Source organism: Poecilia formosa, unplaced genomic scaffold, assembly GCF_000485575.1.
Source record: "Poecilia formosa unplaced genomic scaffold, Poecilia_formosa-5.1.2 Scaffold34, whole genome shotgun sequence".
NCBI classification, from domain to species: domain Eukaryota; kingdom Metazoa; phylum Chordata; class Actinopteri; order Cyprinodontiformes; family Poeciliidae; genus Poecilia; species Poecilia formosa.
In genome coordinates, this window is record NW_006799973.1 from 838,721 (window position 1) to 861,863 (window position 23,143).

The window sequence follows — 23,143 nt, forward strand, 5'->3', positions numbered from 1 at the left end:
ATGGACATGTCTTGATGTTTTTGTTGTTGTTGTTGTGCCAGACTCCCTCAACTTCCAGATAATGAACTGAGCAGTGATGCTACATACTTTACACCACATTTGTGGTGTTAACGTGACAACAGTTGTAGATGTTCTGGGATTATAAATGCCTCTTCAAGAGATTTTTTTTCTTTTCTTTTCATCAGAGCATACTGCGTGTGAGCAATCACTTTTCATCCTCAAGTGTGATGTTGGCCTTTTGTTTAATTTCAGCAGCTTGATAATGTTGAGTCATCATTCATGTCTTAGTTAACTACTAATGCCGACCAGATGAATCACATTAGACCTGATCATTTATCATTTATTGATTTAGTAAACAGACAAATTAGACGCCGACAAACAGTGAAAGGTTTGCTTTTAATAACCTGAATGGCTTGTTTGTACGGGTTATTAATTTGATGTAACTGTCAGCAGCAGTGCTGCTATTTGTGCTGTTGTTTCCTCTAAAAAAGCAAAATCACAGCTGTCAAAAATATCTCGTATCTCCTGGCATGAGCCATTTCTTTCCCTGCTTTCCATGATTCAAGTTCTGCACGGTATCAGCGTAAAAAGTTGTGGCTTGTCACTTGCTGCCCAGTGACTGTCTGATGAGATGCTGCATCTCAGTGTGTCAAGTTATAAAAAAGTAAAGGAAGAAGTAAGCGGACATTTAATATTCATTGCTTTGAAAAAAAAACCCCACATCTTAAGATTAATGAGCTAATTGATTTGGTGATGTGAGGATGATTCAGAGGGGAGCTGACATCCCTCCCTTCACCAACCCCTCACCATCTCATGTGCTTGACAATTATCTGGAAAAAATAAAAAAAATATCCTTCACTGGTCTGAGTCCTCAGCATCCTCTTCCTCCTGTTGGGATCCTGTCAGCTTGGAAGTACACTGTGCCAAAGTTATCTACCAGTGTTTATAGGACAGGCTGACAGAAGTGTCACTAACACCTTTGATTATGAGCGGGGGCCGGGCCAGATGTGCTGCGAATGCAGCTCAGAAACCCCACTCTATTGTTACAACTGAGCTTTTCTTCCTCTAAAACGTGTCAATTAAAAAGCGAGTTAATTTTATCTGCGAAAATGAAGGTTTTTTTAAATTTATTATTTTTTTTTTACTCAGCCTCCTCTATACTTAAAATGCCAACTTGTTTGTGAGCGCACCTGGCTGCACAAAGACACAATAGTTATCAGCTGAGGTTTTCCACCAGTTTAATCTGTTTATCCTCAGAATAAGATTGCAAATCATTACTATGCAGAGCTCGCTGGGAGAGTCTTAAGCAGCTTCGTTTTGAGTTGTTACAGAATGTTTCACCTTATAGGTCCTGAAGGGCTGCACCGTCGGCTGCTTTTCATCTCACTCTTTTAATTAGTGACTGATTTAGATCTGGCTAGGTGATCCCAGTGTCTGGCCAATCAATGAGGGAATTAATGGAAGCTGTGATGCAAACAGAGCGCAGAAACAGCAGCAACTGTGCAGCTATGGGGCCAGCATAGCAAGGGGCTGAGTTTTTTTTTTTTTTTCTCACTACTTTAATATGATTCCAATAAATTCTTATTACTTTGAGATGTACTTCCTCTGGCTCATCAGATCTGCTGAGACATTTTCATCTAATTTGTTTCTGTGTTCAATCTCGGAGCTTGTTAAATCAGCCAAGCATTTGATTCATGCCTGCGCTGTATGTTATGAGAATGGAAAGCGTGGCCCTTTCCTATATGACTATGCCTCATCGGTAGTGATTCGATACCGAGGCTGTTTTCCCCTCATACCAAGATCCGTAAGAGTTTTTGGATGCCTGTAAAAAGGTTGAGCAGGAATTTATTCTGTCTAAAAAATAAACCTAATAACATAATCCCTCAGGCTGCGCATTGTGAGAAAATTTCAACAAAGCATTGCGAGGGGGGAGGAAAATAAGATACATTGAGCAGATAATTTGGTGCAATTTTCCGTCGGCATATGAGGCGGCCTGGGAGGAGTGCTGCAGTCTCTACTGTACGCTATGTCAGGTGTCAAAGTGAGAAAATTAAATATTCTTGCTCCTTGGCTGGCTTCATAGCAGCATTTATTCTAGAATTGGCAGCGTGCACGAAAACTGTAAAGCCTCCTTACAAAGCTGTTTTCGTTCACTCACGTCAAATTAGTACAGGCCCGTTTGGCCGACTGAAATAAAACCATGTACTCTGTTGTATCAACCCCTGCTGCATGATTCCCAGACTGCGACCTTTCCACATGAAAGCTTGACCTTACTGATATTTATGTGAGAACATTCACGAAGGTAGTAAACCATTTGTAGTAGACGTCGAATGAATGGATGTGTTTGCGTCTGCGGGTGTGTGACGGGAAGGGAGAGTGAAGATAAAATAGAAGCAGCAGGGAGATATTCCCGTGCATCATTCATACACAAATTGATTTTATTCACGCGGTCCGTGTGTGCGCACGCCACCGATGTCCTGAGGATTAAATGAGTGGTAGAGGCTTGGAGGACAATGCACGCACACAGCTGTACGTGTAAAATAGTTCAAGAGGCCCGAGCTGCAGATCAAAGCAGATGGAAACAACTGGCCGGGTTTCGTTTTTAATGGGTAGTTTTTTCCAAACGCATCAGACAAGTTCATTCTTGAGCATTACTGCAATTACTGGACAGTGCAGCGTTGTAATGGTGCAAAATTAAACACTCTCATCTCCGCTTGGGTAATTATAGTCTGTGCTGGATGCCAAGAGTTAGAAGGATGAGTTATGGATAATGTCAAATATTTAAGTAATAATCATCAGTAAGGGGTAACTCAATGTTTTTATGTCTGGCATGCTAGAAAGACTCCCGGTGACACGGTGATAATTTTTTGAGAGGAAAAAATCCCCCAATCATATTCCAGTGTTTCGCTTTAATTAATTTCCATCAATCCAAAGAGAAGAGAGAGAAATGTGCGTAATCATCGCTACATAAAGAAGTGAAGCCTAATTAATTGGCATTGTCTCTTATCAGAATACTGTAAACCAGAAAAAAGAAAAAGAAAAATAGATACGCTGAACATGCAGAGTGGGTGGCATTTCATATGGCCACATGGAAGTAAAAGGGCTTCAAATACCGGAATAAAATACTGGCTTGCTGTGAAGATGCACCAAAGTGAGATGTCACAGTGACTGTTTCATTTTGCTCAAGGTTTGCAAAACATAAAAAACAAAAAAAAAAAGGACAACTGGAGACTACGTCTTAGAAACAGCTTTGTGCTTTTGACTTTTTTTTTTTTTCCAGGAACAATGCAAATACAAACAATAACGCCAAGTGTGTCTTCCAAGCTTGTAAGGAAAGCGCTCGTACAACAATGTTGCTTTGGATTTAATAAAAAAGAGAAAAGATTAAGTGTTTTTCCGAGTGAGAGTCCTGATTCAGTGAACAAAATTTTTTTTACCGACTCTAGAATAGAACTCCCAATCTTAGAACGCTGGAAACTCAAATAAATTAAACGGATGTTGAATAAGGTGGAATTATGTAGTGAATTAACTTTCTGTAGTTGAAGCAACTTTGAGCATCACAGGTTACATGTTAAGACTTTTAAACAGATGGAATACAGATCAACCTTACAATAAATGCAGAAGATAAAAAAGAGAGGGGTGGACGGGAAAATTAAAGGATTTAGAGAGGAATAAGAAGAAAGAGAGAGAAGATGAGGGAGGGTTGTCAAAAATTAGGAGTATAAGTTGGATAAAAGAGGTCAAAAGAGGGATAAGAGGGAAGAGTGGGATAAAAAAGGGTTACAAAGACAGATGAGCAGGTTGAGTGGGATGATGGTCATTTCTATGTTAGAGAAGGCATCAGAAGAAATAAAGGTGTGATGAGAGGTCATAAAGAGCCATAAAGGACATAGGTGGGATAAAAAGACATCATGAAGAGGGATGAGATAAAGGAGAGGAATGAAGAGGGTCAGCAAAAAGATCAGGGAAAAGAGTTGGATAAAAATGGATGATGGGCAAGAGAGGGATGAAGAGGGGGATGAAAATTGGTCAGGATGAAGCATAAGACGAAAGAATGGGACCCAGAGCGGTTGTACCAATAGAGAATATGAATGGGACGATGGGAGGGAGCCATAAAAAGGATGAAAAAAACGAGGTGTGGGAGAGGAATATGGAGAAAATATGAAACGAAAATAATGAGAAACATTTCCAATTAGTTAAGGTAAATGAGTTGGATAAAAGCAGTTGTTAAAAAATAGGAGGAAGAAATGTTGAGGTTGGTGTTAAGGCCACGAAGCAAAGCCTCTAGCATAAAAACGTTCATTGGTCATACACTGTACAGTACCTAAAAAAAACCCACATCTCTAAACCCTATCTGGTCATTCATACACATCCAATCAAACTACCACACACACACACACACACACACACACACGCACGCAAGTTTTCAAATATTAGGTCGACATTGTGAAACCAACGATATTGTGGGATGAAAATAATTGTGTGTGTGTGTGTGTGTGCGACACATTTCCTGTTCAGGTGTACTGTCAAGTGTCATCACTACTACAGCTGGCTGAAGTCCCGTTCTGTCTCAGCACAATTCAGTGCCATCCTTTTACTGCATATTTATGGCCAGAAATGATGTGTGTGTGTGTGTGTGTGCGTGTGTGTGTGCGTGTGTGTCTGTGTGTCATTAATGTGAAAAAATGTAATCTCTGATTTCTTCTTTTTTCTTTTTTTTAAATGTATTTATAAAATGAAGTACTCTTAAATTTGAGAGCCAGTTTGTCTTCCACATACTCAATATATATGATCTAGAGATAAAAGTTTCCCCAGCAAAACCATCAGGCTCTAATCTGATTTTTAGCCTATGCCATGTGTAATTTGAAAATATTGTGCATTTCCTTTCCCCGCTTGGTTTGATTGCCACTTGCTTTGATAGATGGCTCCATCGTTTGTCATTTAAATGGCTTATGATGGCCGCGGCCATCAAGTCCGGGGGAAGCGGTGCTGGCTGCGGCGGCAAGCTTTACTACTGGTATTTACAGCCATGCAGCAGAACCACACAGAACCCCAAACTGCCTGCTGCACGCTGTGCCGCTTGCCGATCACTTTGCACACTATGCACAATGGGAACAAGAGCCGCTCGCCTGCCTGGTGGCTCTTCTACTCAACAGGGATCAAAGAGGGAGAAGGAGCACGATAGGGAGGGAGAAATGAAAGAGGGGAAGCAAGTTGGGGAGGGAAGCAAGGATGGGAGGAAGTCGGGAGTGAAAGAGGCACAGGACTAAGACTTGTGTGGAAGAAGTGAATGAAGAGCAAGGAGGAAAACACGGGAAGGAGGTGTGAGGCTGAAATGCTGCAGAGCGAGGTGATGCAGTGTCTGTATGAATGAATGAATGAATGGATGAACGATGGGGGAAAATGCACAAATCGAACTTAGACGGGTGAGAGAGTGTGCCCGCATGCGCGCACGTGTGTGTGTGTGTATGCAGGAAAAGTGGATGAACAAGTGTAGCATGACAGAGAGGGAGAAAGATTGGGAAAAGGAGAAAGAGGATCTGTTCCGTCAGAGAGGACACACTCCAGTGGCTGTGATTGAAGTATGGGCCAATTAACACGAGGAGCATTGAGCTCCAGCTGCACTCTTCTATTCGTTCCTCACTCCCATACACTGTCGTCTTACTCCCCATGTCACACACTCGCAGCCATTCACTCGTCTGTGTGTGTCGAGGGCCACACTGTGTTGGCACTTCATCTTACCTTTTAGTGTAGTCACACACACACACACTCACACACACACAAAAATTGTATTGTCAAGCCTGCTGTAGTCATAAACATGGGCAAATAAAAAGAGAGAAGTTCAGTGTATGATGTTAGAGGTGCTTTGGCATGGTGCTGTAATTCCTTCTAATGGTTTTAGTGGACTATACATTAAAATGCATCATTTTTCAGCGGTTTTGTGGTGTTGTGTAAAGCTGCCCCGGCTGATTCAGTGCTGCTCGTGCCACAGGCAGCAGGGAACAGGTCCATTACTCTGCATGACAGCATGGAATGAACCAGCAGAGCTCGGACAGAGGCTAAACACAACGCTGAACACTGCACCTCTGCAACTGCACACACTCCAAACCACACAAGCCCCTCTCCCCGTACGCGTTTCCTCAGCAGAGACGATGCAGCGCAAAAAAAAAACAACCTGCCTGTCGCTCTGCCTCCACTGGAGCTCGGTGTAAAGGGGACGCAGACAACCGTGGATGCCAGCAACTGATTTCGACCCGTTTCATACATTTATTTATTTATTTATTTTATCCTTTTGGGATTTGCTCCTTCTCAGTCACCTCGTGTCCTCGTTTATGCTCAAGCATGTACAGCAAAGCAGGTAGTGGTGATCTGATTGTGTTTCCTAACGTCACACTGCCAGCAAGAATCAATTTCATTTTGTCCTTAGTGGCTGTACCTGCAGGTTTTGGGTCTCTTTGGTGGTTCTTGTAATAACATTGGCTTTAGTGTTTCAGGGCTCGAAGCGAGGACAGTTTATTTTTTCCAAGTGCTGGAAGAAAGGAGAGGAAGAACATTCGCATTAACCAACCGAACAACAAAAACAGAGCTTGTTTATTTACGTGTCATTTGCATGACTTATTCCTGACGATGCCTGAACATAATTGGATGTCTGCAAACAAAGCGCAATTGAAAGGCAGAGACGTAGGTTTTTGTTTGAATATCCGAATGACACATTAAGCGTGGGACTGCAGCTCCTCCCCAAACAAACTTGAAATGCCAAACGTTTCCTTCACAGCCATCAGACGGGAAGCTGAATTTGCTTCCCGTCTGATGCAAATTCAGCTTCCACGCGGTTTCACGTGGAAAAAAAAAGTCAACTTTCCGGATGAAAGAGTGTTTGAATATTTCTATTTTCGTGTAGATTTATGTTAAAAAGTATTGCCCCTTTCATATTTGATGTGTTTGTGCTGAAATATTTCAGCTCATAAAAGAAATTCTGCTATCGGACAAAGACAACCTGATTAAATACAGAGAGTTTTTCAAACTGTGATTCTGTTTGCTGTGGCGAGAAAGCTTTCGGAGGTATGTGTAGTTCTAACGCCCTCAGTGAAAAGGCTCTCTTTATAGCACTACTTAACGTGAAGATTGCAGATTGTTTGTTGCTCGTTGAGATCCTTGTCGCAGCAGGCAGAGTAGAACCAGGACAGAGCGCATATGCAATGTCTGCAAAAGCCTCACAATAAATTAGTTAAAGCACTGGCAGCGGCGTGTGGATGTGATGAGGTTGTAGCCTTGGCACGAGGCCAGTTCTGCTTCAAATTGTCTGATGAACAATACATGACGATGTGCGCAGGCCGCATATCATGGGTGAGCTGCCACCGCTGCCACCGCAATAATAACCCAACACAGTCTGTCCAAGGAAATGTGTTGCTTGTTCAAAACAGTGGTGGAGCTTTCACACGGTTTGGAGGGTGTGCTGGGTTCCCCCCCAAAGACCCCGCAGAGACCATCTACATTCAGGTTTTTAACATTGTAACTCTTATAAGCTTTCCCCATTGTGAGAGGGGCCTAATTAAAACAAGTGATCTGGGAAACATCAGCATGTTGGACAGCATTTCTCACTGAGAAGAAAAACTAATTTGTGGGAGGAGACACTAGATAGTAATTATTTTTCCCCAATACCACAAACAAAACAGATCTGCAGATAGTTTTGCATATGCCAGCAAAGCTGACAAATATTGTATGAGAGTAATCTTTTCCCTAAGCATTGCCTAAGAAAATAAGAGACGTTCTGCAGCTCTTGGAACAAGAAGATGGCATTCTCTTGAGTTTGACACAACATGTTATGGCTCCACTACTGCCAAGCTGTGTAGCAAACAAGATCCTCCTTTGAAAATTTATGGCCAAACATTAATTCCTCTGGTTCTTTCATGACAAACACAGTGTTAAATAAAAAGTGGACTTAGAAAAATAATGTAATGCAAATCAAACAACTTCGGCTTCTTCATCAGGAGCAACTCAGGCTTTTAATAAACGTTTTCACGAGACAGAAAAGTCTGCATCACAGCGCTGTGTTTGTGTGTTCAGGACAGCAAATATCAATCGTAGAAAAAGATTTTGTTGAATAACAAGATATGAAAGAAACCGATAAACCATAAAACACAAGAACGTTAAACTGACGATTGCTAATCCTCCTTTTAGTCAAGAAAAACACATAAATATATTAACCATCACTTGTAAATCTGTTTATTTTAAGCCAAAACAGTTTTATGTGATTTAACTTGCTTAGCATTGCTTAGATAAATACGCCAGTTTGTACCAGTGAGTCAGGCAGGTACAATATTGGCGTTATCAGCTTCCAATTACTGTGGAATATTAAGAGTTTTCTGTCATCGATTTAAACAATGAAATTCCTGTGAGAGTACCATGTTTGTTTTATTTCTCAACGCCAGTCTCATGGCTGGTGTTGCTGTAAATGCATTTCTATTGTACCTAAATACATAATCTTACTAACAAGACAGTAAATAGTTTGCATTTAGTATTACTTGATGGATGGAATAAGCAGGATTTAAATGCAGCAAATAAAGTCAATTAAGATAATTTTATGGAATGATTATATGGGGATTATATTTAAAGGGGCAGTGTTGTTTATTTTCCAGGCACATAGTGCCATTTTGCAGCACAATTAAATAACTATGTTACCTTATGTTGTTATAAAATTGCTGCATATGTCATTTTTTTTTAACAAATTAATACCTTGAAATTGTGCCTTTGTCTCTTAAAGAAGCTCTGGCTCTTTCCAAAACTGCACCTTCATCACGTGACCGGAACAGTTTTTCTTCATTAAGGCTTTAACATTGTTCTTAGGAGTAATTACACTGATAAGTAGTTTATATGACAAGCTCACCAGATGCACAGTTCCACCTGGTATTTGCTGAGTGCTGCAGCTGCTAGTCTGAAGGAGCGGCATGGGGTTTGGGAGCTCAGCTGGAGACTGCAGCTCCAAAACGGAGCTTTGTGGAAATAGGCGACGCATTGCAGTCGCCTATTGCAGGAGCAGGCACTAAGGCACATCTGAGTGGCTGCCACAGGAGATTCAAACACCCTCAAACATGCATGAAAGAATCATAGCAACACTCTGGGTATGGTTTTGATGAGGAAATAGCATTATTACATAATATAAAGCTCAAAAATGTTTATTTTGCATGATAGCCCCTCTTTAACAAACACAGCAGGTCAGTATAAAATGTGAAGACTTTAACCTACTTCTACAAATGCACCGTAGATAATTATGCATTAGCATTCAGTTAAACTGATGTATGTTTTGCTGTTCTTTTAAACAAGAACTAGAAAAGTCTTTATAACTCTGGCTCCCTCTGTCAGACTGCCCCGGGGCAGATAGGGCTACTATCCAGTATCTTGCCATCGTCAGCATGGGAATGTGTGTGTGTGAATGACTGAATGTAATACAAAGCAGGCCATTTACAGTTTATGAAAATCATAACAAAATCGAGCTATATGATTTATGCTCCAAGTTATATGTTAAGAGAAAAATTCGGCAACATAGCTCCCTGTTATTGGTACCTACACGCAGTTTTAGCGCTGAACAATTAACAATGGTGGCTCTGGTTCTACACTGGGACCCCTGAACACAAATCTGTGGTTCCAACTGGAAGCTTGCATTTTGCATATTTGTATTTGGAAACACATTTGCTCGTTGAAAGCTGAAAATAATGGAAATGAAACTAATCCTATATTAGAGAATCACTAGAAGCATAGAATTGGGAAATAACAATGAAACTATAAATATTAAAGACAAAGAGCAGTTTCTCCCAGAAATCCATCTCTATGACATGATGGACATTATACATTTAAAAAAAAATACTATTTCTCTGTACTTGCTTTGGAAGGAGACCATTGTACATTCAACACAACACTGAAAAATTTGCTATGACATTTGTGAATCTAGTGCCTTTCTCGGCGTTAGTTTAACACAAAACAGGTCTTTAAAACCTCCAATTAATCTGATGGAGATATTGGTTGGATTGTTGGAGAAGACTGAACAGCTTAGCATAAATATAACCTGTATGAGGAGAACACAGCTGATGAGGCTTCCTGTCCATATCAAGCTCTGCGTACAGTCTCTAAATAAAATATTTTCTGTGTAATAACTGTTGTGTATTCATTGTCAGGCCGTACGTCTAAACATGCCATTATTTGGAGACATATTCTGATCAGACAGAGTTTAGTAACCGACCCACTGCCACTCGGAGCTTCCTTATTTTATGCTTTTTAACCAAAGGGTCTCCAAGTTTTTACTTTTTCTTTTTCCTTTTTTTTTTTTCTTTTTAACCAAAGGGTCTCCAAGTTTTTACTTTTTCTTTTTCCTTTTTTTTTTTTTTTTAAATCAGAGGGAGCAAAGCAGCTGATTTAAAACCCGGGATTGTTCTCTCAACACATATCAGAGCCAATGGTGCAGAGCTTGTGGATACTGGTTGATGAAGCTCTGCAAGTCCTCCATTGTGTTCCACACAGACTCTTGTTTAACATGTTGACAAGTGACTTGTTTACATGAGTAAAACGTCATTACCTTCTCTCAGACTAGTATTGGGGTAATTACTGCAGGAACACTGTGTTATGGTCAATAACCTGTAATTTATGTGGTCAATCAATCCTCATTTCAGAAAGAACATGGTCAACCTGCTGATGCCGGCTCTAATAATGATTCTTACAGCATTACACAAGACTATTAATAACTTGCACTTTTTTCCACAAACTTGAATATATTCAAACTTCCATTTGCTCTTATACCCTTACATAAAATCTAGTGCAACCAATTGCCTTCCAGTGTCACCTGATAAGAAAACAGTGTTCACAAGTGTGTAACGCAATGCGACTGTAAATGGAGCTTCTCTTGTGGAGGCCTCAGACGGCATCACAAAGACCAAGAAAAACGCATTCCAAGAAAAAAACCTCTGGAAACGTTTAACGTACCAGTTGGATGTGGCAGCATCATGCTGTGGGAATTCTGCTCTTCAGCAAAGACGGAGAAGCTGGTCAGATTTGATTTGTAAATTGAAAAATACCCCCAAATAATTTGCAGCTGTAATTGCAGGGAATTTTGATTATTTTGACTCAGATGGAAACAAATTTGTCCTGTTTTATCTGTAAAAAGATGAGAAACTGATTTTTTTTTTTGTTTTCAAATTCAGAATACGTGACTCTGTGTTGGTCTGTCCAATAAACTCTCAATTTCTGGTATTTGAGGATTTTATATAACAAAATGTAAAGAAATGTGTATGAATACTTAATACTTTAAAATACTGCAAGATTAACATTTTATTGCAGTAGCCTTAATCTATTGTGCTATGAAAGAAGAGATACAAATAAAAAGCACATCTAAATGCTACTCTAACAGCTAACATTAAATTTGCATTGTTTGTCATATTTTTCTGCTGTTTTATTTTCCACAAAAAAGTTAATCAGTCCTGCTGAGCAAGACCTTTAAGATTTACATGAAATTTTCTCATTTCTAGTATCTGCAGAACTGCCTCTTTGACATTTAACTCCTAAGACCAAATCTCTATTTTTATTTTACATAATTAGACATTTATCGCGTGGAACACAACCCTTTGAGCGTTAAATTGGCCTAGATGTAACTTCAATTGTGTTCAGTGTTCCTGAACTGTAATCTTGCATGGCTCAGTCTCTTTATCCTCTCATTCCCACCTGCTGCTCAGGAAGTTGCACAGCTTTTGTTCATGCAACAGGCAGGAATTATAGCAGAAAAAAAGCCTTTTTTTGTTTCATTTTCTTCAGCAGAAAGGAAAAATGCTTAGCTATATAGTTTGTGGATGAAAAAAAACAAACTCTGCCACGCAGATCTGACAGATTCAAGCTGCTTGGAGCCGGAGAAACTTCTTTTTGGAAAGATTTTGTCTGCTGTTATATGATGAGCTACCACAGTCATTATCTACAATAACAATCCTTGCTGTGCTTCATTATGCTTTCTGCTTTGTGGTTGTCTTCTCCCCAAGTACATGGAGATGCACATAAGGAAAATGCACCTTAGTCCAGAAGCGCTAAATGAGGCTCAATTCACAGCAAAAATGGGATGCGGAGGTAATGTGGACCAGAACTGAGAAATTTCACACAGATGAAAAGAGAATCAGTTCAGAAGAGAAGCAACTGTAGAGCTTTTTCTGGTGAACTGAAAAATAAAAAGCTGAGACATGTAAATATTCTTAAAAAAAAAAAAAAAACTTGTAGCTAACAGGCAGCTAAGTACACATACTACAATTGGAAGATGTTTAATCCGAAACACAAATCCCAACAGGTTAGAGCTACCTTGCAAGTTGACAGGATTGATTTTTGAGGCCCAGTCAGTTTTGATGCGGGTCTTTGACTGTGTAATTAGTGCACACAAGTACAACCCTGGACTCTCTTAGAGTTAAATCTAGCTGTTTATTCCGTCATCTTGCCTAGTCGTGTGGTACTTTTAAAGTGCATTTCACACCTAATTTCCCTTCTAACACTGCTGTCACACTGATTCTGATCTTGATACTCGCGTGTCGGTGTATTTAGAAATGATTTTTATTTTTTTTTACGTGGATCCAAACACGAAGCAATGATGAAAACTTCAAGTCCGATCATGTCTGTGTGTTTGTCATTTATTAAGGTTTATATAAGCACGTGCATTAGGATGAAATGTAAAGTTTTCATTGTGACAGCAGAACATATTAACGTACTCTTTGCAATGTCGTTGCCATTTTGTTTTTCGATACCTAATAAACATCTGACCCTCTGAGGCTGAAAGCTTACTTCTCTATATAAATGTAAAAGAAAATTAATTTATCTGAAAGTATGTGACACTTGAGGGAGGGAATTTTCATCAGCGCAGACAGAGTGTTTGCATAGCACTACAGTTTAGGTAAAACCTCAAGTCATTACTATGTCTTTTGTGAAACATGTACATTTTATAGCACTGGCACCTTTGGTGGTGACTGTATCATGTCTCTAATTTACAGTCTAGCCCCAAAATCCTGGAGCCTGGTTTAGCTGGAGCTCAAGCTGCTGATGTTACTGTATCAGAAGAAAAGAAAGATGCTAAATTGTCATTTGTATCAGACACACAAACGATGTTGCTGTAAGAGTAAGCATCATCTTCATTTGATACAAGCCCAGACTTTGACTAGGTCACATCAAACCTTTTTTTTAACCGTTCACAGATGACATGTGAGTGTTGGACTGCTACATAACCCAAACTTGCTTAACCTTCAGAGTTTGACTTCTCCTCAACAATTACACTATGTTACCCAGTTCCCAAAGCACCAAAGACTCTTGTTTGGTAGGAAAGTTTCTCAACCTCACAGCAGAGGTAACAGAATGTACACATTCCCACAAGTTTCATTGTTGTCATATTTTCCAAGATGTCTTGAGGAAAATCGATATGTTTCCCTGCAAATGTAAGACAGGCCTTTGTGTTATTTTTGGCCAACACTGGTTTTTGCCCTAGTCCTCTCCCATAGATGCCATTTTTGCTCGTCTGTTTCCTGTACTGGTATAACGAACACTGACTTTAACCCTTTCTAAGCTGATAGATGTCAATGACTTATTCCCAAATCTGTTTTTGAAGGACTTTAAATCAGGGCACGATATGCTGATTTTTGTATTATCAGACAGATTCTGTTTCTTTAACTTTGTAGGTCTGGCAGTAGCATGGCCTGGTTGTGGCTGGTGAAATTGACCTTGGCTTTGCAAAAAATGAAGCTATGTTAACTTAAGCTTTTACAAGAGGGGAAATTACTTTTCTACACAGAGCCAGGTCTGTTATGAACTAATAAAGGCTGTGCAAGTATAACCAAATGCTTCAGGGTCAAGAGAGAGAAAAACACCAATGCATGCTCACTTTTTTTCTCTAATGTTGGCATAACAACTGGTAATGTATACGGGCGTACAGTGAACCATCTCGCTTGTTTTTTACAATTACCATAAATTATACCAAAGTGTGAATAGCAGTGGAAAGCTGACATTATAACAGATTTCTAAATTTGGCTGTATGAGAGCGCTTTCACCTGATGAGACTTTTCTTTGCCTCTGTATTTACAGCAGCTTTCTAATCTCTGCTCCATCTGTGTTTATTTCAGTTGTTGATCTGTGCTTGTGTGCTCACAGTAAGCATGCTTGCACAAAAAGATGTATCTTAAAATTTGATGACCTGCACCATATTATAGCACAGTTTTCCACAGCCTCAGTCCCCTTCTTGAATACTTATCAAAAATGACTGCAGTCTGTTGCAGCTTTTTTTTTTTTAGCTGCATGGTTACAAGTATGATTTGGACTGAGCTGTAGTGTAAACAATTGCAAAAATATGCAGATATATGTTTTTATTTGCATGTAATTTCTTCTGCAGTAAATTTAAATGTTTCATTTCCGAACATCCCTCGATAATTGTTCCAGAGCAAAACCTTTTACTGCATTGCTTTAATCGATGTAATTATTTACATGCAGATGATTCCAGCTCATCTTCCCATCGCCAAAGCCGCTAAACTTGTTTTATCATTTCTCAGGCTGGTGGCAGAGCTTTTGAGTTAGCTGCACACACTCTGGTCATTACTTGCTATATGTAATCATTTGTAATCAAAGTGAGCACATTATGCGGAGTAAATCGGGAAGATGATAAGATGCATGATGATTGTCAAGTGCTGGCTGGCAGCTCAGTCAGGGAATGAGGAGACTGCCTGTGTGGCTGTTTCTCTCTCATCTTCTTGATTAGTTTGTCTGTCCAAGACGAAGAATATTTCGGCTCTTAAGTTTTTAAGTAAATATTGTTAAAGATAATTTTAGTCCTTATAACAGTCGCAAGCATGTTCTCTGGATTCGGAGGTGCTTTAAATGCTACTTGCCTCATTTAATAAAATTAAAACTAAAACAGGCACATTAAAAATAAAATGCAGATGGGCAAGATGCCTATTAAAATATTGGGCGATTTAAAAAGTCAACATATTTATTTAGACGCCTTCCAACTTTAAAGAAAAACATGAACGTAAACTATTGATTATCAGGTGATAAGATGTTCTCCAAGTGAGATTTAGTATTCATATGCTGTATGTGATAAAGGGAAAACAAATTGTTGACTAATTGTAAAGTAAAAGAGGAATTTTATTTTCCAAACAACAAAAAAAATGAAAAGTACAACAGTGCAGTTGCCTTTGAAGTTGGAAACAGTAATCACTGTGCCACATAGTTGGTGGCAGCATCATGCTGGGGGATTATGTTTTTTTAACAGGGACCTGAAAAATGGTCAGAGTTGATGAGAAGATGGATGAGGCTAAATAATAGGACGATCCTGAAAACAGACCTGTTGGATCCAAAAGACGTGAGAATGAGACGGAGGCTTGTTTCCTGCAACACAATAACCATGGTTGGAGTTTGATACCGTCCAATTTGGCTGCTTTTTACTTTGGAAAGAAAAGGAAAAATTCTTATCCTTTTCCTTCCCTTTAACAATTGGATATTACTTTCCGTAGTTCTATTTGATAAAACTCCAACATAATGTGGGGCAGCTTGTAGCTGTAAAGTGAAACGTAGAAAAGGTTGGGAGGTATGAATAATTTTCCAAATCGCCGATCCTCATGAAGCTCTGTCTTTTCTACACCAATACATTCTCTACCTCTATTGCTTTAATAGGGAAATCCATGCACCTTTTGATTAATGGATCTCAAGTAAGACTTCCCTTTAGCTTTTCCCAAGGCTGCCTTTCTCACAATATATTTTACAGCTCAGAAGAGGCTTTCTGCACTGGAGAGAATCATTTCTAGAGTCAGAGGGAGAGAAAAACACTAAAATGAGCACATTTGCATTTCAACAAAGAATTCATTTATGGTTGCAACTCAAATAAAATGTTATTCTCTTACCCCCGCCCTTCTTTTCCCCCTCTATGTGTAAGGGCTCCTATTCCGCGCTTCTTTTTTTTTTTATTATTATTTGCTTTGCAGAACTTCACAGACGGCGAGCATTATAGCAGCACGTATTTCGATGAGCATTTAACTGTAATCTATTTGCACTTTGTTCAGTGAGATGTGACACAGTGAGAGCCCTCTGTGATAGCAGGTATGAGGCACACTGCGGGAGAAGTAGGTATAAAGTACTGCACTGCTGACACTTCCAGAAGGACTAACTTTTATAGAATAGCTCCCACTGGTTGAGGAGTGCAGTGTAAACATCTCATGAGAGAGAAGCACTGACAGGCCTAACAGCTAATGGCTCAGAGCTTGTTTCAGCAGAAAACATCTCCACCAAACGAGCCACATTTCTGCAGCTTTATCTCTGGCTCCCTTATTTATTTTTTTAACTGTCTTTTTTTTCTTTTTTTTAATGCAACATCTTTCTTATGGTGGACGAAAAAAAAAGAGTGGAAAAAACACCAAAGCCTTTGTTGTTTTTCTTCTTTTGTTTATTATTTTATTCATTCTTTTCCAGTAAGAAGTCTTCACCTCCCAACCTTTCCACACGCCCCCATACGTTCTTCCTACTCGTATCTTTCCGCCGTCCCATATTCAGCCTTCTTTTTCTTCTTTCCCCTATTGTCACACACGCACGCACGCACACACACACACGCACACACAAACACACACTCCTCCTTGGTCCTGTCACTCAAAGCAGGCGGCTTGATACTTTATTTGTTTAGGCCAAACACGTATGCACATCCCACCAATCAATATTTTCTTTCCTCTTGCTCCCCGACCATATTTTATACCACCTACAGCTCCATTTTCCCTCTTCTTTTCCCTCTGCTCAATCAGTCCATCTTAACTCACACCGCCTGTATTTACAGTACTTTTCATTTCTATTCAGTCCACGACTCCCTCTTGTCCCCATCTTTCATTCCTCCAGTCAGTTTTTGTTCCAGCTTCACCCACCCCTTTGCCCTCTTGTTTCCGTTTTTTTTCCTGCCTTCTTTTCTGTCGAAAAGACTGATCAGGGTCAAAGAATCGGCAGAGTGTGACACAGCGAGAGACGAGTCGGATGAAGACGGAGCGGAAAACACAGGAAGGAGGAAGGAAAGGGAATATGCAGGAGAGTGACTTTGTAGGGAATGTTATGTCAGACAGCAGGCCTCTGTTAATCAATACAATTGTGTCTGGTACCTGAAGCCATGAAAATTGGGAGAAGAGATGGGGAATACGGGGAGCCAGAGGGAGCGGGGAGGAAAGTGAGAGAAAAATAGGAAAAGGGAGGGAGGCCTGTTGGCACAAGAAATAAATTGAAAATGATGTGCTGTGTTTTGTGTCTGTGTGTGTGTGTCTCACATATTAACCTTGCTATCTCTCAGGTAGTCATTATCTCTGTGTAGCTGTTACGGGGTGTTTGTGCATACTGCATTAACCCTCACATCCCTCTGTCGTTCCGCTTCTTTCATGGCATAGTGCTACCCTGAACTTAACTTGCAAATGTTCATTCAAAGTCTTTAAATGGATATTTTAGGATGTTTGAAGGGAGGTTTTGTTAAAAGCTTGTGCTGCTCAGCAGCACCAGATAACTCCTGGATTCTTCATTTAGTGTCCTCCTTGCTAACACCGTCTAAAAACGTCTGATGCAAATCTGCTCCTATGCACTAATAAAGGCTGAATTATAGTCACAATTTAAGAGGTTTGTGTGGAAAGCACAACATCTGTGCAGGCAGTGTGGCTTTTATGTTTGACGCATACCTTTGTGCACTATTCTATACAGGCAGACCCGACCTGCAGAAATACCTTCCAAATAGTTCATTTTGATTGAAAGATGGCATGAAATCTGCTTTCAGTTGCACATATTCAGAGGTGCAGTGACCAGGGGGCAGGACAGGCTGGTCGGTGTCTTGTCAGTTCCTGAAACCACAAAAAAGATGAACGAAAAATGAAAACATCGTAAAAGCGCTTGCTGAGTCATTTCGACCCCTCAGAGACGGCGCCTGAAGGAGGAGGTTCACTCGGCCCCACCTGGGACTGTTGGAGGGATAAGGTTAATTGTATTTTGCTCAAAGGCAAAATTTCACCACTTTAGGAGAACAAATTTTGACACTTGTTAAACAATTAGTATAATGAATTCCTGTGGTCAAGTCAGGAAGGGGGATGATTTTAGCTGCTTACCATAGAAAACCAGAAGGATTTACATTAAAACGTACAATTGGGATAAATGAGATTTTTTTTATACTGTTGTCAGGATGCATGAGGATGCAGTGGTACAAGTCTGAGCCTCACCAATGAGAAGATGAGCTCTGTCCTTTGTGAGGTATTAGTACGTGCCGGGTGCTGTCTGGCTAAGAGAGGCTGCTGGGATCATTGCTGTAATTTAGGTTATTTTGTAAGATTTTGTTGGTGTTGTAGGTGACATTATGTTTTCAATTAACTTCATTCTAGTTTAAGTTGATCATTTACATTAGATCTAAAATCAATAAGTATATAAGTACAATTGAGTCACCTATGACAGACGAGGGCGTCACAACGATATAAACGTAAAAACAAGAATTTACTCCAAATACATAAAACTTAAAAGCCTGTCGGTGTAAAAATGTCTGTGGGGCAGAGAATGATATCTGTTCTTAGTCGTTTATTGGTTGACGAATAAGCCCGAACAAAACGACTGTAAACAAACTAGTGGATGACGCAACCATTACTCAGGCTCTGAACCGAGAACCGCTAAAAGGACTGCTTTCTCATGTTAATGTTGCTCTGGGTCACATCATCCTTTGTCCTCTCTAAATAATGTTCACCCGAAGATAAAAGCAGAGTGTTTGCATCTGCAAGTATTCTGGCAGCACATAAATCTGCATAACGTGGAATTGCGGCACACGCTGTGTCAAAACTGGAACTGGCACGGAAAGTGTAAGGTTGATGTTTTGGCATTATTAGCTGTGACAGATCCTGTTTGGTTCATGCCGACTCACACCGTCCGTTAGTGTTCCTGCAAACCTGCTCAGACATAAAAACATAGCTTGGGTGGATGCTAATAAAAATAAATAAATAATAATAATCATAACTCCTCCACACACAGTATGCGCTTACAAAGTAGGTTCTTGCATTTTGGAACATAACTTTTCAAATGTGATAAGGATTAGTGTTTTTATCAAAATGTGATGGAAAAAATGTTTTTTTTTTTTTTTTTTACATCCGTCTTTGTTCAAACGCTTGATAAAGGAGAGGGGAGAAAATCTCGAGGGAGTTTGGGTGAAATGTGTCCTTCAAAGCAGAGGCAGAGCCCAGTTAGAGCCTTAATGCCACGCATCGTCAGTCATTGTCAGGACAAATACTGAAAGCTGGCCGCTCCTGTATTACAGAACCAGCGAGATCTTGCAGTTATGCAGCTGAAACAATACGAAGCTTCAAAAACTAATTTAATTTTAGTAATTCTGTGAGACTTTTAAATCTGCTGAGAGCACATTAATTGCGTGACGTTTTTTTTCTGTGCCAAGTTTAGAAGCAGTCAAGGATGAAAAGATCTTGATGTCATGGAAAATTATACCTGATGTGCTCTCAGTAGTCCTTACGATAAGGCCCGTCACACCCGAAACACAACATGAGGTGAGGATTTACCCTCTGGGCTTTTCTGTTGGCAGTTAAGGAAGCGAGCACGCAAAGTTTTTGGTGGCTCCTCCAAATTAAGTTTCTTCTGTCACCATTTGCAGGAATCGTCCTGTTTTCTTGTGGGTTAAAATGAACATTTCAGGTATGTACCACTATATATAGGTGCAGTGGTGAACAGAGCAAAAAAAAAAAAAAAAAAAAAAAAAAAAAAAAAAAAAAGAAATGCCCAAGCTAAACATGAATATGTCTGTAAAAGTGTGATTACAGAAAAAGACAAGAAATGAAGCACTCCATTAGCAATCAAAGTAAATCTTTATATACTACAATTTCCTTAGTTTACTGACCGTTGTAGTATAAAGTTTTAAGTGTAGCCAAGTTCAAGCCACCAACAAAACTGGCAGGAATATAAAGGATAAATCTATTATAGTTGGTTTCATAGGCTGATACAAATGGCTAATCCTGAATAGCTGGTGAATCTTCAGGAAGTTGAGCTTGGAGGAGGTGTACCAACAATTATCTTCCTCCTGGAAACACATGCCATGAAGAAGTGATGAAGAAGTTTTGAACTGGAACACTTAGCTTTTGGCTCAGGTCCCTTAGAACAACTGACTTTTATGGTTCCAACTGGCTCTTTATTTTTATCACTTCTAGTTTAGTTTAATTCTATTATCTATAAATGGTTTGCGTGTGTAACTGTCTGTGCATCTAGAGGCTGTTTAACAAGAAAACATGTGTGAGAACAACTTCTCATTTACAAATGGGACATGGCTAGGACGCCCAAAGAGAGAGAGTCTAAAAACATAAAGGGCAGCTTGGATGCATGTAATTCACGAGGACAAATCAAGTGTCTTTGACTTAGAGGACAAATTAACATGAGAAAAAATGGCAAAAAATGACACACCTGATACATAAATGTCGACTTGTAAGTCTAATGAGACATGATAATTAAGATCAGGGGTAAGCTGTAGTGTTTTACAAGTGACAACAGATGTCAAAGTTTAAAATTTTAGGGTGGTTTGTAAAGTGTTTAAATCTTCAGCTGCTGCGAAGCAAAGTCACTTGCAGCCAAACATGATTGAGGTAGTGGGAACGAAAAAGGTTGACTCTTAATAATGCACTCAATTTGTCTTGAAGGTTGGGGCTCGGTGAACGACACGCGTTTAGAGTGTTTCTACTGTAAGTTGAGAAACAGAAAAGATGTGCAATTTATTTTATGTGCAATTACACATTAGCAATAAGCAATATGTTTTGCTAGCTTTTACACATTCAAACACCAAAGGAAAATAATGAGTAGTCGTTCAGTTTTTTTTGGCAATTTGGATGTAACTGGTTTAACAACACATGAAACAACTGAAGTGCTGCGAATGTTTTTCCACTCTCAACTTTCATAACATTGTATTGTATTCGCTCAGCGGCAGCCATATTGAAAACATAACTCGGGATGTTTGACAAGCTCCGACTGACACAGACAGACTTCCGTGTTCGGGGCCATCGTTGTTGCTTTTCCGAGACAAAAGATGACTGCTCTGAAAAATATGAAGCATCTCCAGTCAACATAACTATTGGAAGTAGTAAAAAGCAACAATAACAGTGGTATAGGTGAACTCAATTGATTTTCACAATGCCCTACTTCTCTGTCAGATTGTTGCTGTGACTAGAAAAGTTTCACATTATCAGAATGGAAGATCATCATCAGCGGACCATATTTAACTTTGATTACATAATTGAACTATTAATAACTAATCTGCATTTGTATTAAATGAAGTCCTAATGAGATTTCTTTGTTTCTGGTTACACGTTACCTTGCAGAGCATTTTTAACACAACCTGATTTCAAAAAAATCCTGAACTGAGTTGGTAGAGTGGGTGCAGGGTGTACTGAGGCTGTCACTTCTCAGTGCACCTGTCCTGAGTAGACTCTCTCCCACCATTACCTGAATGTCTCCCCTCTCTCTCTCTCTCTAACCCTCTTTCCTGCCCAATAATTGGCAAATAAAGGCCACTAGTGCCACAAAATCTTTAAAATAAAATGCTAAACTTTCCCTGTGTGTGTGTGTGAATGCATGCGTCTGCGTGAGGATTTAGTGTGTTTAAAGTGATCTTAATTGTTATCATTTATGCAGCACAATAACTACTTCCGCCCCCATCTTTGTCTCTGTCTGCTATTAAATCCATCCCCCTCTTTTACTCTAACAGCCTGTTTCTATTTTTCCTCATATTGTTGCTTCTCAGCCTGCAGCCTAAATAGCACCCATTTCATCTTCTCCCTGACTTGCTTTCTTCCAGTCCCTCCATTGGCCCCTGCTCCCCTCCACACACACGCATGCACACACACACACACTCTCACTCATCCTGCTTTCCCATATTCCTTGTCCCTTTTTTTTTCCTTTGGCCAAACCAATGCTAACCCTTCTTATCCCATGATTAGATTAAGTATTTCTTACACAGTTTGGCCTGCATGCTGTCTCTCATCAGTTTTTTCCTCCCAACTCTGAGAACACCTCTCTTTCTGTGTCGTTCTGCTTCCTTCTTCAGACATCTTTATTCTCTCTGATCTGATGTTCTCTGTATTGGGCATCGTATAAAAAGAAAGACTTTAATCTTTTCTCCTCTTGATTTTTTTCTCCTATGGTTTACCTCATTCCTCTTTTCTCCTTGCTGTTTCTCTGTTTTCAGGCACCCTCTCTAAGTGCGATATATATCTGCCTCCCCCCCTCGGCAGGTTGCCATGGTCGCCATACCTACTCTCTCTCTCCTATTGGTCCTGGCAGAGTGGGCAGGTCTGGTGGACGCATCCCCCCACCTCCTGCTCCGGCCGAGCCCGCGGGAGCGGGATGCAGGGGCCGTGATGAACTTCAACATTGCCGTGATCCACGCCGGTGCCACGGTGCAGGCAGAGGCAGCGGTGGCGGGGCCGGGGGGAAGGGTGCTCTACCCCGGCTTCGGACGGGTATACGGCTCCCTGGGGGAGAGCGTGGTCACCCAGTGGGGCTCTGCTAACGTCATCTGGCTTCAGGTTAGACACTGTGTCCTCTGCTCACTCAGCCTTACTTCAAGGTGGAGAATAACAATCCATTATTCATACTTATTGAGCTGAATGAGCAGCACATTCCTGTTGTATAAGGCCCGCTGAACGAGCAGGTGCCAGCCTCCACTCCCTGAGTATATCTCGTATTGTTAGTGAAACATGTCATACATGCTACAGACACCTTCAGTATAAAATGGCACACTGTCAACACTCCCTGTCCTGGATGGGCAACTCAACTTGTCTCCTGTTTTCTCCCCTTTCTTCATCCCTCCCTTCATCTCTCAGGTGAATGACAGCAGCCCTAAGACGGTGCTGTCCCAGCTGTGTGAGCTGTTAGCGGCGAGGCCCCTGCAGGGTCTGGTTTACGAAGAGGAGAGGCCCCCTCGGACAGCTTGGGGTCCCTTGGCCCCCATGTTGGAGTTTGTCTCTGCACAAACAGGACTGCCTATAGTGGCTGTAGGCGGGGGAGCAGGGCTGGGGAGGATGCCACAGGTAGGAGAAGGGAGGCTGGGAAAGTCCAGAGGCAATTTGTGTTACTGAGACATGCAGAAAATTACAAAGGCGGTTGTTCC

At 40.4% G+C, this 23,143-nt stretch overlaps 1 protein-coding gene across 3 annotated transcripts in view; it reads left to right on the top strand.

The window, feature by feature from the left end:
• The window catches only part of grin2db (glutamate receptor, ionotropic, N-methyl D-aspartate 2D, b), an 84,405-nt gene that overhangs the window by 11,490 nt on the left and 49,772 nt on the right, over positions 1 to 23,143 (top strand). For 2 of the 3 annotated variants that reach the window (XR_001661836.1, XM_007550021.2), the window contains exons 2-3: positions 22,220 to 22,559; positions 22,857 to 23,063. Coding sequence is in view for 2 of the 3 variants with exons in the window: in XM_007550021.2 (XP_007550083.2) it covers positions 22,272 to 22,559; positions 22,857 to 23,063 (495 nt within the window). In the remaining variant the exon portion in view is untranslated. The remainder of the gene's footprint in view (positions 1 to 22,219; positions 22,560 to 22,856; positions 23,064 to 23,143) is intronic. The other variant, XM_016670483.1, reaches the window with a different exon arrangement.